Source organism: Nyctibius grandis, chromosome 4, assembly GCF_013368605.1.
Source record: "Nyctibius grandis isolate bNycGra1 chromosome 4, bNycGra1.pri, whole genome shotgun sequence".
Taxonomy (NCBI): Eukaryota; Metazoa; Chordata; class Aves; order Nyctibiiformes; family Nyctibiidae; genus Nyctibius; species Nyctibius grandis.
Window position 1 is genome coordinate 21,205,192 of NC_090661.1, and position 13,035 is coordinate 21,218,226.

The 13,035-nt window shown below is 34.9% G+C and overlaps 1 protein-coding gene across 1 annotated transcript in view; it reads right to left on the bottom strand.

Annotated features, from left to right (window-relative positions):
• Positions 1 to 2,864: 2,864 nt before the first annotated feature.
• The window catches only part of LOC137662068 (carnitine O-palmitoyltransferase 1, liver isoform-like), a 63,353-nt gene continuing 53,182 nt past the window's right edge, over positions 2,865 to 13,035 (bottom strand). Inside the window, exons 20-26 of the mRNA XM_068398021.1 lie at positions 8,723 to 8,814; positions 8,335 to 8,376; positions 7,993 to 8,064; positions 7,293 to 7,395; positions 5,236 to 5,373; positions 4,519 to 4,694; positions 2,865 to 3,083 (exon numbers count right to left, since the gene is read on the bottom strand). Of these exons, the coding sequence (XP_068254122.1) occupies positions 2,921 to 3,083; positions 4,519 to 4,694; positions 5,236 to 5,373; positions 7,293 to 7,395; positions 7,993 to 8,064; positions 8,335 to 8,376; positions 8,723 to 8,814 (786 nt within the window). The 3' untranslated portion in view covers positions 2,865 to 2,920. The remainder of the gene's footprint in view (positions 3,084 to 4,518; positions 4,695 to 5,235; positions 5,374 to 7,292; positions 7,396 to 7,992; positions 8,065 to 8,334; positions 8,377 to 8,722; positions 8,815 to 13,035) is intronic.

Genomic DNA, 13,035 nt, shown 5'->3' on the forward strand with positions numbered 1-13,035 from the left:
TTCCAAGACCCTTGTATGAAACAGAAAGGCAAATTATCAACTCATTTGAAAAGTTATTTTCCCCCTAATATAGTACCCACATGTCCCGGTTCTATTCAGTTAAAGTTTTTCTCCTCAGTCTTTCCTGTACAGCTGTTAACCCCTTGACCTACTCAGGACTGGATTTCTGGCGCCCTTTTCCCCAAGACAGTTTTTGCCTCTGCTATGAAACCAAACATTTTTTTAGTACAAAAGGGCTACACTTAGTTAAGAAAACTGATACATATTTCCTACCTGACTGTTTCAGGAAGAAACGTTGTCAATGTTGTTCTCAAATAATTTCACCACTGACTGCAAAAAGCATTACTCGTAAGAGCACAAAGGTAGTTTTAGCTTTCTTTATTGAATATATAACCCTTTTTGACAGAGTTTTTCAGTTTGTTAACAATTACAGAAATTTCTTCTGCTAGGCTTGTCTATTAAATTATGTATTAACAACTACTGCTTTGTATTTACTTTTTGTTTTCAGAATACAATTACAATCCTAGTCATCTGAGAGCCTGGGAGTGTTTTTACAGACTGACTTTATACCATCTGTAATATAAAAAGTATTAAATCGAACCGGTTTTACCTCTCTATAATGAAAAAGAGAATTAATTTCAGCTTTTTACATCTAGCAGTTGGTTTTTTGTTGCTTTAGTGTAAACTCTTCCACATTGTAGTGCCTTGTATTTTTTGTTATCAAATTGATATTAATTTCATTTACGCCTGTCTCATTTATATAGTGACTTCAAAATTTATGCAGAAAATGCAGAAACCTTCCTTCAAGGCTTCTTAGCTGGCACCCTGGGTGAAAGCCTCAGTATTATATATATCATGTTTCTCAGAGACGCATGTTTATCATAGATGAGAGCCTAGGGATGTTGCTCAAAGCTGTAGCTCATGTCTTCTTCTTTCATTTCCCTTACTATGCTATTTGTATCTCTCCGCTGCACCCCTACCCTTTACTTTTGGCGGTAGAATTTTATTATCTTTCCCACTCTAATTCCATCTTAATTCTTTGTGATTTTATCCTCTTTCTTCATTATTTTCCAACCTCTTGACTAGTCAAAATTTTGTGATTTTTCTTCCTAATTGTTTTTTCCTTATCACTTGAGTTCATCTCTCTTTTGGCCTTAATAACTTGCCATTTTATATTATGGCATTGTCTCCTGCTGTGTGTATTCAAATTAAGATGCATTTGAAGATGAGACTGTATTACACTAAATTCAGTTTTTCAAGGATTCTAACAGTTGTTCTTACAATGTATTTATCTTTTTTTTTACTCTTCCCAATAATTTTTAATTTTATTTTGCATTTCTGTTCCTGATTACTATTTTTAATCCATACTTACATCACTAGTCCTAACCCTTGTTTCTTGTTTACTAGTGTTAATCCTACTGAACCTTACCTCCACTGGGAATTTTAGGGAGTTGATTTCTGAGATTTAATTTCAAGGCATGATTTAGCAATACAGGCTGGTTTCTTCATGCTTTGCTTCCTTATGGAGTGTCTATTGACTCTCCAGCCCTTGTGTGCTCTTCTGATTTATGACCTCATAGTAACTCTATCTGGGGACAAATACTTTTTAAGATGATGCCTTTAGGTAGGTATTAATTCTAAAATCAAGAGAAATCATCTTAGGAGTTGAAGAGCCCAGGAAGGGGTGAAGCGTACAGATGGTGCTGTATCCCTTGGGGACCACTTTGAGAATCCGTTTTCTCCTGTGACCTTCAGCAATCTCCAGCAGCAGTTGATTAAAAAAAAAAAGATATAAAATGCAATCCATTCACATATCAACTAACATTAGTAAAAAAGCCCTCCCTCTTATTAAACAAAATCTTAAAATAGCACGTAGTCTCACCTGCTGTCCTGGCAAGAATTTTGCATGAATCAACACGACATTGAGAATATCTTTATTCTTTTAAGCATAAATGCCAAAAATACCTAAGTATATACTATTAACTTAGCATAAAATGCCTAAAAAGAAAGAACACTAAACTTTATATAATCTGTCAATTCATTTAGATGACAATTTATTTTCCTTTTCCAGAAACATGGCAGCAAATACCTTACTCCTATGAGAGAAAATAAAATTTACTATTATCCCAATAGTAAGAACTTTAAGGGAAACTAGATTGCAAATGTAGGATTCAGCAAATTTCAATCCTAAATGGTACGTACGTAAAAGATTTTCCCATCACAAACTCTTTTACATTACAATAGGAGCAAAAAGGTGGTCATCTTCCTCCTATTCTTTTGGAGGCTCATCTATCTAACAAATCTAATGTTGAACAAAGTCTAGTGCGGGGTTTTTTTCCAATAGTAAATACCAAACCTACTGACAACACTGCTCTGTTTTCCAAAAATAGTACGTCTGCAGGCAGCAGAAATAAGTTGCCAAAACAGAGAAGACCCAAAGCTATACTTAGTAGATTTGCCTACTGCCTACTACCACTGGAAACTGAATTGTTTCACAATTCATAAAATAACTAAACTAAGATAGCAAATTCTTACTCAGTTTTTACTGCACCTCCACTCACATAAACATCCAATAAAGTAATTTTAAGTTAAACTTACTTTTAATAAGAGTCTAGGTAAAGACTGAAGAATCGGCTCAGACAGCCCTAACTACAGAGAAAATCTGCTTTAGTAGAAAATATAATAAGCTTTCTACAGTATTAATTTACTCGAAAAAATGCTGGATGTGGTGCTGGTTTCACTTACACCAGCATAATTCAGAAAGAGTTCAGCTGAAGTCAATGAAATTATTCCTATGAAAGATCAAAGTAAGATCATTAAGCAGCAAAATTGTGGAGACTATGGCAACATATCAATATTAATACTTATTGGCTTTATAATACATTGAACTTTATTCAACTTTCAGTCCTTTAGATTTTAATCATGCACGTAGGATCTGGGATAAACAGCTCCCAAATTCCTCCATGATCATCTGCTCAGCTAGACAGGCAGGGTAACCTGTTTTTTCTGCCTCTTCAGCTTGCACCAGGAGACAAGCACATATTGCTTTCACTTCTTCCCAAGATACACATACAGCTGGTTGCCTGACAGGGGAAAAGAAACTAGTATGAAACATCTCCCTTTTAAATACACAAAATAATTTAAAAGACAGACCGCAAAACTCAGTTAAGAGCTGATGCACAGAGCTGAATCAGAGTAGCTGCACCATTACTGTAAGAAACATCCTTGTAGGAGTCTCACTGATCTACACTGAATAGCTTCTGCTTCTAAAAGATTGCTTCTGAGTTTTTCTAATTTGTCACAAGGAAGACTGTGTTCACACTACATAATTAATCTACGCAAATGCTGCCCAACAGGTGCAGACAGAGAAAGGTTATACAATAAGCCTCTTCCTCCATCTGCATGCAACAGCCAGATCCTGCCTCATGTACAAGGAAATGTGCTAAAAAGGCTTAGTCAGGGTCTAGGAGGTACTAAATATAACTTCAGTCTACTGCTGTTAAAGTAAAAAGCACCAAGCCCCTCAAGGATTTCCTGAATGGCACCTTAGCAGCCTTGCTTTGAATAAACTCTTGAAACTACCAGACATTAACATGACAACTCATTCTCCTATATTAATAACATAATGCACATCCTACTGTGCAATTCAAGCAAAGGCAAAATTTGGCAACATTTACCACATCAATACACTTCCAACACCAGAAATTATTAAAATATTTTAAAAACAGATCATCAGAAAGCATTTTAAAAATTGAATTAAGATAAGAATTTCAAGGTAATAGTTGATGCAAAGAAGCAAAGAAAATTATGTATGCAAACCGAAAATCTTAGAGCCTGGAGTAAAGCTCCCTAAAATCAACTAAGAGGTGGTTTAATTAATTTTAACTGTTATTAACAGGTGTTTCTATCTATTAGGCAAATGACTATAAACCAACCCAAAATAGAGACTAGGCTACAACTATGTCAGAAAGCATAGCAACATCAGGATAGTATGGCCGCCTTAGAATATTTTACAATCCAAATTGCCATAATAAAATTGACAGGAGGTGGACCAAAGGAAGAAGAGATGGGCAAGAAGTAGTGATATAAACATGCTTATTAATTGAACATCACAAACATATTAATAACATAATTTTCTTAGTACTTCTTTGGCCATGGTTTTGTTAGAAATTAATGTTTGAACACAGAAAAATTTAAGAACAGATAAACTGAAGGAAAAACATAAAGTAGCTAGGGGGGAAAAAGTTGAGAGAATGAAATATGTTATCAATACATAAATAACTGCTGTTTTGTAAGCAGAACTAATATATATATACCTGAACTCTGTATATGATATTTTTAAAGGATAGTTATAGCCTCTCTTTAGATATCTTTTTATTTATAGAAACAAGATGGCAAATGCTATGTGAAGTGATACCTTGTATAGAAGATACCTGTCATTTTAGTCACTATTTCTTAGATAATTATGATAATGGTTACACAAAAAATTAATGAAGTCAGACCAATGGATATATTCACCTGTCTTTCTTCAATTTTGGTAACGTTTTGAATGTTGATGTTAAAACTGGGCTATTTCCTTCATTATTTCCAATGTCCATGTGGTTTAGCACATTCATCTCTGTTTTTTCGTCTGGACTTTCCTTATAATTTTTGCAATCAATGCATTTGCAAATACAGGAACACGTAATATTAGCCTGGCAAATACAGAATGCTTAGAATAAAAATTGTATAAATCTTAAATTAAACACACATTTGAGCAACAATTGGAGCTATGCCACCAGGGACTTATTCTAGATGTGCTGGTCTTGAATACTGCCAGAGCGAGACCATCAGTATCAACAGAATAAGGAAGCACAACAGGTTTTTTGTCCATGGATTCTCTGTGGAGATTGACATTCTGTACATGGACAAATCACTCCTCCCCTTAATCTGTGGATAACTTTGCAAGACAACAAAATACCACGGATGCAAAGAAACTACCAGAAAACCATTCCTCAGTTCTTCTGGAGCAAGGCATTGGCTTAGAGCTCCTGATACCAAAAATTTTAGCTGATCAACTTCAGCCAGATTCAGTTCTTTAAAGACATGACAAGAAAGAGACTATGTCTCCTACGTTCAAAAAGTTTTATGATGAAAAATACAAAGAAAGAAGTGATTATTTTCAGCAACTACTAGTTACAGAATATAGTCAATGTTAAGGTAGTAACTGATGAAAGGAAAGTTCACCTGACTCACCTCAAAGCACTCACAATAATTCTTGAGGCATCCCGAGCGCTTGCAATTACATCCTTTGTTATGATGAGATTTAATTTCTCCTGGTTTCCCTTTCCTAATCTTTGGTACGAAAGCTTCTGGGTTTCTATCAAGACAGGCCTAAAACAAAAATTGCTAGATTATAAGAAATTCAAAGAAATGTTTTAAACACCTGAATGACTGTGATCCAATGTTTAACGAAGTGGTTCTTACTTTACACTCTGTCCTGGTTTTGTGGGGATAAAATTATAGAATTAATTTTCTGTTACATTTTGTTTTAGTTTGTGGCCAGCCATGGTATGGTGATCAAGTCCATAAGCAGTGAAAGCCAAGGCAGCTGACCCAGGCTGGCCCACAGGTGTATTCTATAACATAAATGTCGTGTTCATTATAAATTGGACATCTTGCTGGGGTTCTTTGCTGTGATTCCCTTCTCTCTTCTCAAGAGGAGAAGGTTGCTAACCCTGGAGGGAGTTGCCACCACGCTATGAGCTAAGTATAACTTGGTGTCTTTTATAGTAGCATTAGTGCTGGTTTTCTTATTTTATTAAATCTGATTAAATTTCAACTCACGAGAATCCCTCCTTTTCCCAATTCCCTTTCTTGGTCAGGGAGGGAACATTAGGTGATAGAACAACTGGTTATTGTTTAGTCCTGGGTGCAGGCTAAATGGAGACACACTCTCATTATTGGTGGTATGAAGCCCATGCATAAAGGAGTCTTCCATGGCATGTGAGAGTAGGAATTCAAAGATTCCAGAACACTAAGCCGACTTGGCTCTACCAGGGGAAGCAACTTATGTTGTTTTTATGGAATAACATAATGACCCATCTACTGTTCTCTTGGGGCTGGTTTTCTTTCACTGCTGACGCTTCTTTCACCAGAAATACAAAGTTCTCAGTGAAGAAAGAACCCTTGCATACCTAGTTACGTACATCCCAGAAGTTTTAAAGATATATTGTTTTATCAATGGTTCAATACAAAGACCATTCACTGAAATCAGCATTGGATTGGAACAGCAGGTTTTATTAGGTCCCAAGTCCTTGCAATGCCATGGACTACTAAAAGGCAGGTTAAAGAGGTTATGTGCCCTTTATGTACAGTATTTATGGATGGCATAATGCTCTACAAGATGCCATCTAGAGCAGTGAAAGGAGTCCTTAGACACCAGCAATCCCATCAGCTGAACTACACGCAAGCATCTGATTTGAAAACTAGTTGTTGCATATTAACAGCAAAACCTGCTGTGGCTTTGACTGGTTGGATGTGGCAAAGCTCTGACTCTAGTTAGATCAATGTCTTGTACAATCCCGAAATGATGTGAATGATACAAAAAGAGTTCTGGAGAGTTGCATACAAGAAGCACAAAGCCATTAATATATCCTTAAAACATCAGCAATAGAACAAGACTTTTCATTATCACTTTAAAACTTACAAAATATAACATACATATTAGATTAAATTATTGCCCAAATTGTGCAGTTTGACATACACACAAAAATTAGCCCACATATTATTCTTTATTCCACTGATAAAATCAGTCTCCAAATGTAGAAGCAACCTGCTTCTCACTGCTGCAGGGTTCAGTGTTGCTGCCAGGCGAGTCAACTTTGCCTTGCTGCATGCGTCTACCAGAAAGACTAACACAGACAACTGCAGAAGATGAGAATAATAATTTGGATAGCAATAATTTGTATTCTTTTAAATACTGTCTGACTTCAGGATACAATAAATTTTTCTTCAAGTGAAAAAATTTGCTGAAATTAAATTTGGGGTTGAATACTTCCTAACAAGAATAAAAATTATCATACAGTTAACACATCACTAGTTTTAATCCAAACTATCAGAAGTTCTACAAAAGGAAGGACAGAAATCCCTAAATTTCTTTATGTAAGAATAATGCAGAGGCAACACTTAGCTTTATTTAGGTTAAAAATAACATATTTCAAATACTGTAACTAGTGGAAAAAACAATACTGCTATATTTTTCATACATGAAGCTGATAGCAATGTGTACTGTTCTTTTTTCTTTTTTTTACCTTAATGGCTTTAAATCGCTTAGCTTCATGAAGTTGATTGTTGTAACAATTATTGCAGTTGCAGTTGTTGCAAAAGTCACCATTGGCAAAGCAATCACAATATCTACGATTAACATGTAAAATAACATAAGAAATGAAAAGATTAACTCGTTTAAGTGTAAATTTAAAATGTAAATTCTACTTCTGGGCAGAATGTTTCATTTTTGCTAATGAAAAATGTTCCCTCCTCTGTAGTTTAATCACATCCAGACCTAGACAAAGAGTTCCTCTCTCTCTTTCAATTTTACATTTTGTAAAATACACCCAGTCCATCAATGAATCAAACTTTAATTATCATGTATACATCTCTCTGCATATTATTTATGTATGAGAGCAGCAGTAAGACAGAGAAACTATATTTTAGTATACAGCATTTACATTCTACTAGGATTTTCCGGATATGCTCTGAACAATTTTTCTAGCTTCTCTTTTTATTTTTTCATACTTTGGAGTATACGCAGTCATCTACACCTCTGCACCAAATTCTGAGCTTGTGTGACACTAGTTTACATCAACTGTGGATCTTTCTAACTCAGTATCAGATGAATAATTTCTGACACATATGTACTGTTCATTTTAAAGCACACTTTTCTTGTATGTTTGTCCTTTCATCTATACACTGTTATTAGCATTTATTAAATGTTGATAAACTACTACTTACAATTTAAGACACTGACATTTTGTGCAGTTACATGGCTTCTTGGACTTTGTAACCCCTGAACCAAAAGGTAAGCTACACAGGTTGAAAAAGGAACACAATTAGAAAAAAATATACAAATACAACTACAAGGAAAACTAGTTATTCTACAGTTTTGAAACAATAAATACTGGCTTTATTTTTTTACACCAATATTGGTGCTACTTAACAAGTGTGGCCTCACAGAGTGCGTGAGAATAAGCAACCTGTAATCGCCCTCTATCCACCAGCTGTCACCACTTGGGGCTGGTCTGAACTTAGTCATACAACCTTGTAATGGTTGTGCAACTTGCAAAGCTCTCTCACCTTTCATACTGGGGTAGCATCTGCCTCTTCTTTAAAAATGATCTGCAATTAAACATTATTAAAAGAATTCCACTAGTGTTAGAAATACAGGCTAAACACATGCTAATTAGGTTTGGAAACATATCAATTAACTTAGAAAATTAAATGTTTTTCAGGCACATGGACAGCACAATTGCACTGACCTTAAGAAAACCTAAAACCATGCTACATAGTCTTGACCACCAGCAACTGGCATCACGACTACCAAGATACATACACAAAGCATCCCTACAGAACTGCATTTTTGTTACAAGAGCGAAGCAACTATGCAACATGAAAATGTCTAGGAGTCATTGCCAGTTTAAAATTCAAAAGTCATCATGGATGTAAGATGTTTCACGCATCTTACCCCTCTGAGGTCATTTTCACTGGCCCGTGCAGATTTGGTTCTAGATGGAATGTGGCAGTGCTAGCTACTGGTTGTAAGGGTCCATTTTCAAACTGTTCAAGATAAAATGCATATATCCTGTTTAAGTTAGCTTTTAAAAAAATACTCTTGTAAGTTAACAGAGAAAAAGTAACACAAAGAAAATGCATTAGGGATAATCTGATTGCCAATGTTACTGATAAAAACTCACGGAAGTAAAAAGTTGTGAAAATGGCATGTGTCTCCTCTTGGAAACCATTCAGTACGTCAGGAATCCCATTTCTCCCAATGCAAAGAACCAAGAACAGTTTTCAGTGCTGCAGTGTTGGCACACTGTTTTCAATTTACTGATAATTCTAGGTTCAGTTGCATTTAATTCCAGTAGTCAACTGAAACTGGCTAGTGATTTTATGATTTACATTATGTTCAGCTGCAATATGACATCTAATTTGTTGAAGACTAAGCAAAATTTTAAAAAAGACTCAGCTCACAGGCCAAGAAAACACACTACAGATCTGTTGTCTCTTCAGACATATGACTAATAAGGGCCTGGTTATGGAGAAAGACAAGGGAAGAACCATTAGGATTACGCTGATATTACTGATAACAGAGGGACAGTGAATAATTGTAAATCACTGTTATTTTAATAGGTGATTAATCTAGCTGACCATAAAGAAGAGGAAAATTAGTATATTTAAAGCAACAGAAGAAATCTAGGAAACAACTAATTTGGGATAAAGTTAGAGAAGAATTACAAGCCTGTCTACATCACTGCTCCAGTATGTTTAGGCACCAATTTGCAGCTACACCACCTTTAGAGACGAAAAACTCCCTAGGTCATTGTTTGATCTGACCCTTGGATTTTTTTCTTCCCTCTTTTATGATAGTGACTGCTATCCACAAACCATTTGCTGTGTTTCCACCCACATCACATATTCACTTCACACAAATCAAAAGATAACAATTAAAAATTTGCAGTGATTTTTGCTACCAGCACTGTTTGAAGTAACACATGAGAAGCCAAACATCTGCAAAGATTTTTAGTCTTCTGTTCAATTTTCATCAACAAAAAAAAATAATCAACAAAAATGATAAAGACTTAATGACTGTTAAATCCTAATCAATAGAAAAGAGTGTAAAAAGTCCTGCTGGAAGAAAGTATTCCCCTTCTGGTAAAAGTCAGTGTGCTTTTCTTCATCCCAAGAGTCTTAAAATGGTTCTCAGAGCTAACATAATCTATAAAATACCAAATTCAAGGCTTCAAAACTGGAATAAATTTATTTTTCTTACGGAAAACTCTATTTTTAATTCTGGTATTACTTCTAGAAAATGTTCAAACCAGAAACCTTCATATGCAGAAAGTATACTGAGTGCAGCACTAATCTGTCCAAAGCAGCTAAACTGTATTTAGAAAATGCATAAATTGTTACTTCCCAACATAGACTTAGCAAACAATTTTAAGAAAAGGAAGAAGTGTGTATTGCACTTAACAAGTTTAAAGGATAAAGCTTCTTTACCTCTTGTTCATTCAGAACCAGTTCACCTGGAACAGGCAAAAACTGCCCCAGTAGAGCTGTTCCAGGGTTGTCCATATCTGAAAAGAAGACGTTTACCTGAAGACAACAGAACTACTCACAGTGTATAAAGTTTCATTTTTGCATAAATATTTTTTAAATTAAGCATACAGGCAAATTGGTATCTTCAACTTCTTTTGTTAATAAAAAAAATTACCTGAGGCTGTCTGTCTTCTGTTAGCACTTTCTCCTACAATTTAGTTTTGAATCCAAACCTACTCTACAATAAAGTCAATGAAGGATCTAGAAGTTTTCTCTCCAGAAATGTTTAAAACACAAGAATAAAAACCTGACCACACAAAAACACCCCTAACAGAAGAACCCACCACCAATTTGTCAGCAATTAAATGTATTTATCCTGAGCTCTTATTTTACAACTTACAGAGTTCTGGGAGAGCATCTGGAACAGAAGTCTTTAGCTTACGAAAAAAAATACTAAAAACCCATGGAGAAAACCATAGCTGTAAGAGTAAGTCTTTGTGTAAGTCCTGGTGAAGAACTGCTCATGCAGAAAAAGAACTGCTTTTTTATGCATGAGCATCCTAGCCTATGCAGAAAAAAGCAAACATTAGTCATAGTAAGATTACAAGATGAATCTTAGACCTGTACTTTCTTCCTTCCCATCTAGAGAAAGAAAAAAAAAATGGAAGCCAAAGGACAGCTTAATTCAGAAGTTTAAGAGATTAGTCCCTAGAAACTTTTAGATATAATTTCTGGACCTAATTCTTTTATTTGCTGTGAAGATGAGTAAAACAGAAGAAAGCTCAAGCAAATAAAAACTAAAAAATACATGCCAGTGCACTCCTCCTCAGCTTTTTCTTCCCTAACATTACAGCACATGAGTAAGAGTTTGAATTTATAGAGAAACATGACCTTTAACTTGAATGTGCCTGGTCTACTCTTCTGATGGCTTCTGACAAATATAAGTAAACAGGCTCCATACCTGGAGCATCTGCTGAGAGATGCTCGCACTCAGCACCTACTGATATTAGCAATATCTGTGCTTGAATGATGCCTAATATTAAAACTCTTTGTTTTCACGTTGTCATCAAAATGCACCACTGTAATAATATTATAATAATAAATAATGAAATAAACCATGTTAATAATGTTTTTGAGGAAGCTATATTTAGGTAAAGAAATATTTATTTAAATTTAAACTAAACTATACTCAAATACTTTGTTGCTGCTCAGATGAAAATGTGTTACTCCATCTAAATAGCATTAACTTAATTAATAAGGACATTAACATTAATAGGACCTCAGAAACCACTTTCTTTAAAAACTGATGGCTTTTCAAGTTCACATAATTATGTAAATATTAGTGAGACATTCTGAATCTCAAGGCTAAAGTATACTCATAGCCCTCAACGCTACTCTTCGTTTATAGAGAAACAGTGACACTTGGTGGCACCCTCGGGTAAATGCAAACGCATGCAGGTGCTTATGCTAAATGTGTTTACATGGAAAGTAATCTGTATACTAAAAACTTTCAATAAATTCAACATATCCATTACACTATTCTTATTACACTGAAGCGTCTAGCAATTTTTCAGTTATAAGATAAATTAAAATAATAACTGGTGATAGCTACATTAGCTTTGGCTCATCTCCCACTGTTGCTGCTTAAGAACATAAACATATGCAGTTACATGTTAACAATCTACGATGTAATATCTGACAGGCTAGAGATAATTTTCATTTTTATTGTACCTGATTGAAGATAATTATGTTGGTCATGATACTCAGGAATTAGATGAACTGGTTTTAGTTCTTGTGTGCCACAACTCTCTATACAGAGTATTTGAGTACCTCCTTCCAACTCACAGATAATCTGGAATGAATAATGATTAGCTTTCACCTAAGAAACTCTAATTCTAAGCATATAGATATAAAGGTTTTCATAAGAGTACCACCTGCCTTATAAAGCTTCATCATCACAGACTGGAATCTCTCAAAGGGATCATCATGCATTAAGATGTTTGGGTTTTGACCCTTAATTTTAATTTATTTTTGTAAGCAGCTATTGAGATCTATCATTGTAGCTCCTCAACCTAGGTGATACGGATTTCTGGTTCTCTAAATTGCTCCATGTGGCTTTGTAGAGCATATTCTAGCTCTCTACTAGTGTGCTCACTTCAGATTCAGTTCCCTAACCAGAACATGCCATTGTAATTGTTCATGTTTCATTTCATTTATTTAGCTGTGGTTTTAAATCAAGACTTTTCCTTCAGATGAAGTCATCTTCACGTTGTTTTTTTTTTTGTTTGTTTCCAGCTGTTAAGCAGAAAATAATATGATTTTTATATATATATATATAAAGTAGCACTGTAACTAGATAAAATTTAGACTGTGAGTCCAAGGAAGGGACTGCCTGATTCCTGATACGGCAGTTACTAAGTGGGCCTCCTTGATGCTAGCATGGTACAAGTTAATTTTCTCTAGCATATAATTTTGCTATCAATTACAGGATATAATTACCACAGGACTGGAATCATTTCTGTGTGAACATCCGGATTCCTCCTCTACACTCTGCAATGCTAATAACTTGCAGCCAGACTCGTCAACATTTGAACTCTGAAAAATTGCTTTTTCTTGGTGATTCTCAATAACATTACCAACTGCCTCTCTTACCACAGCCTGAAACATAAAGTTTTAAATCTTAACAGGCATACTTTAAAATCTACTTTAAATTCCAAGCAAATACAATAAATTTAAAAA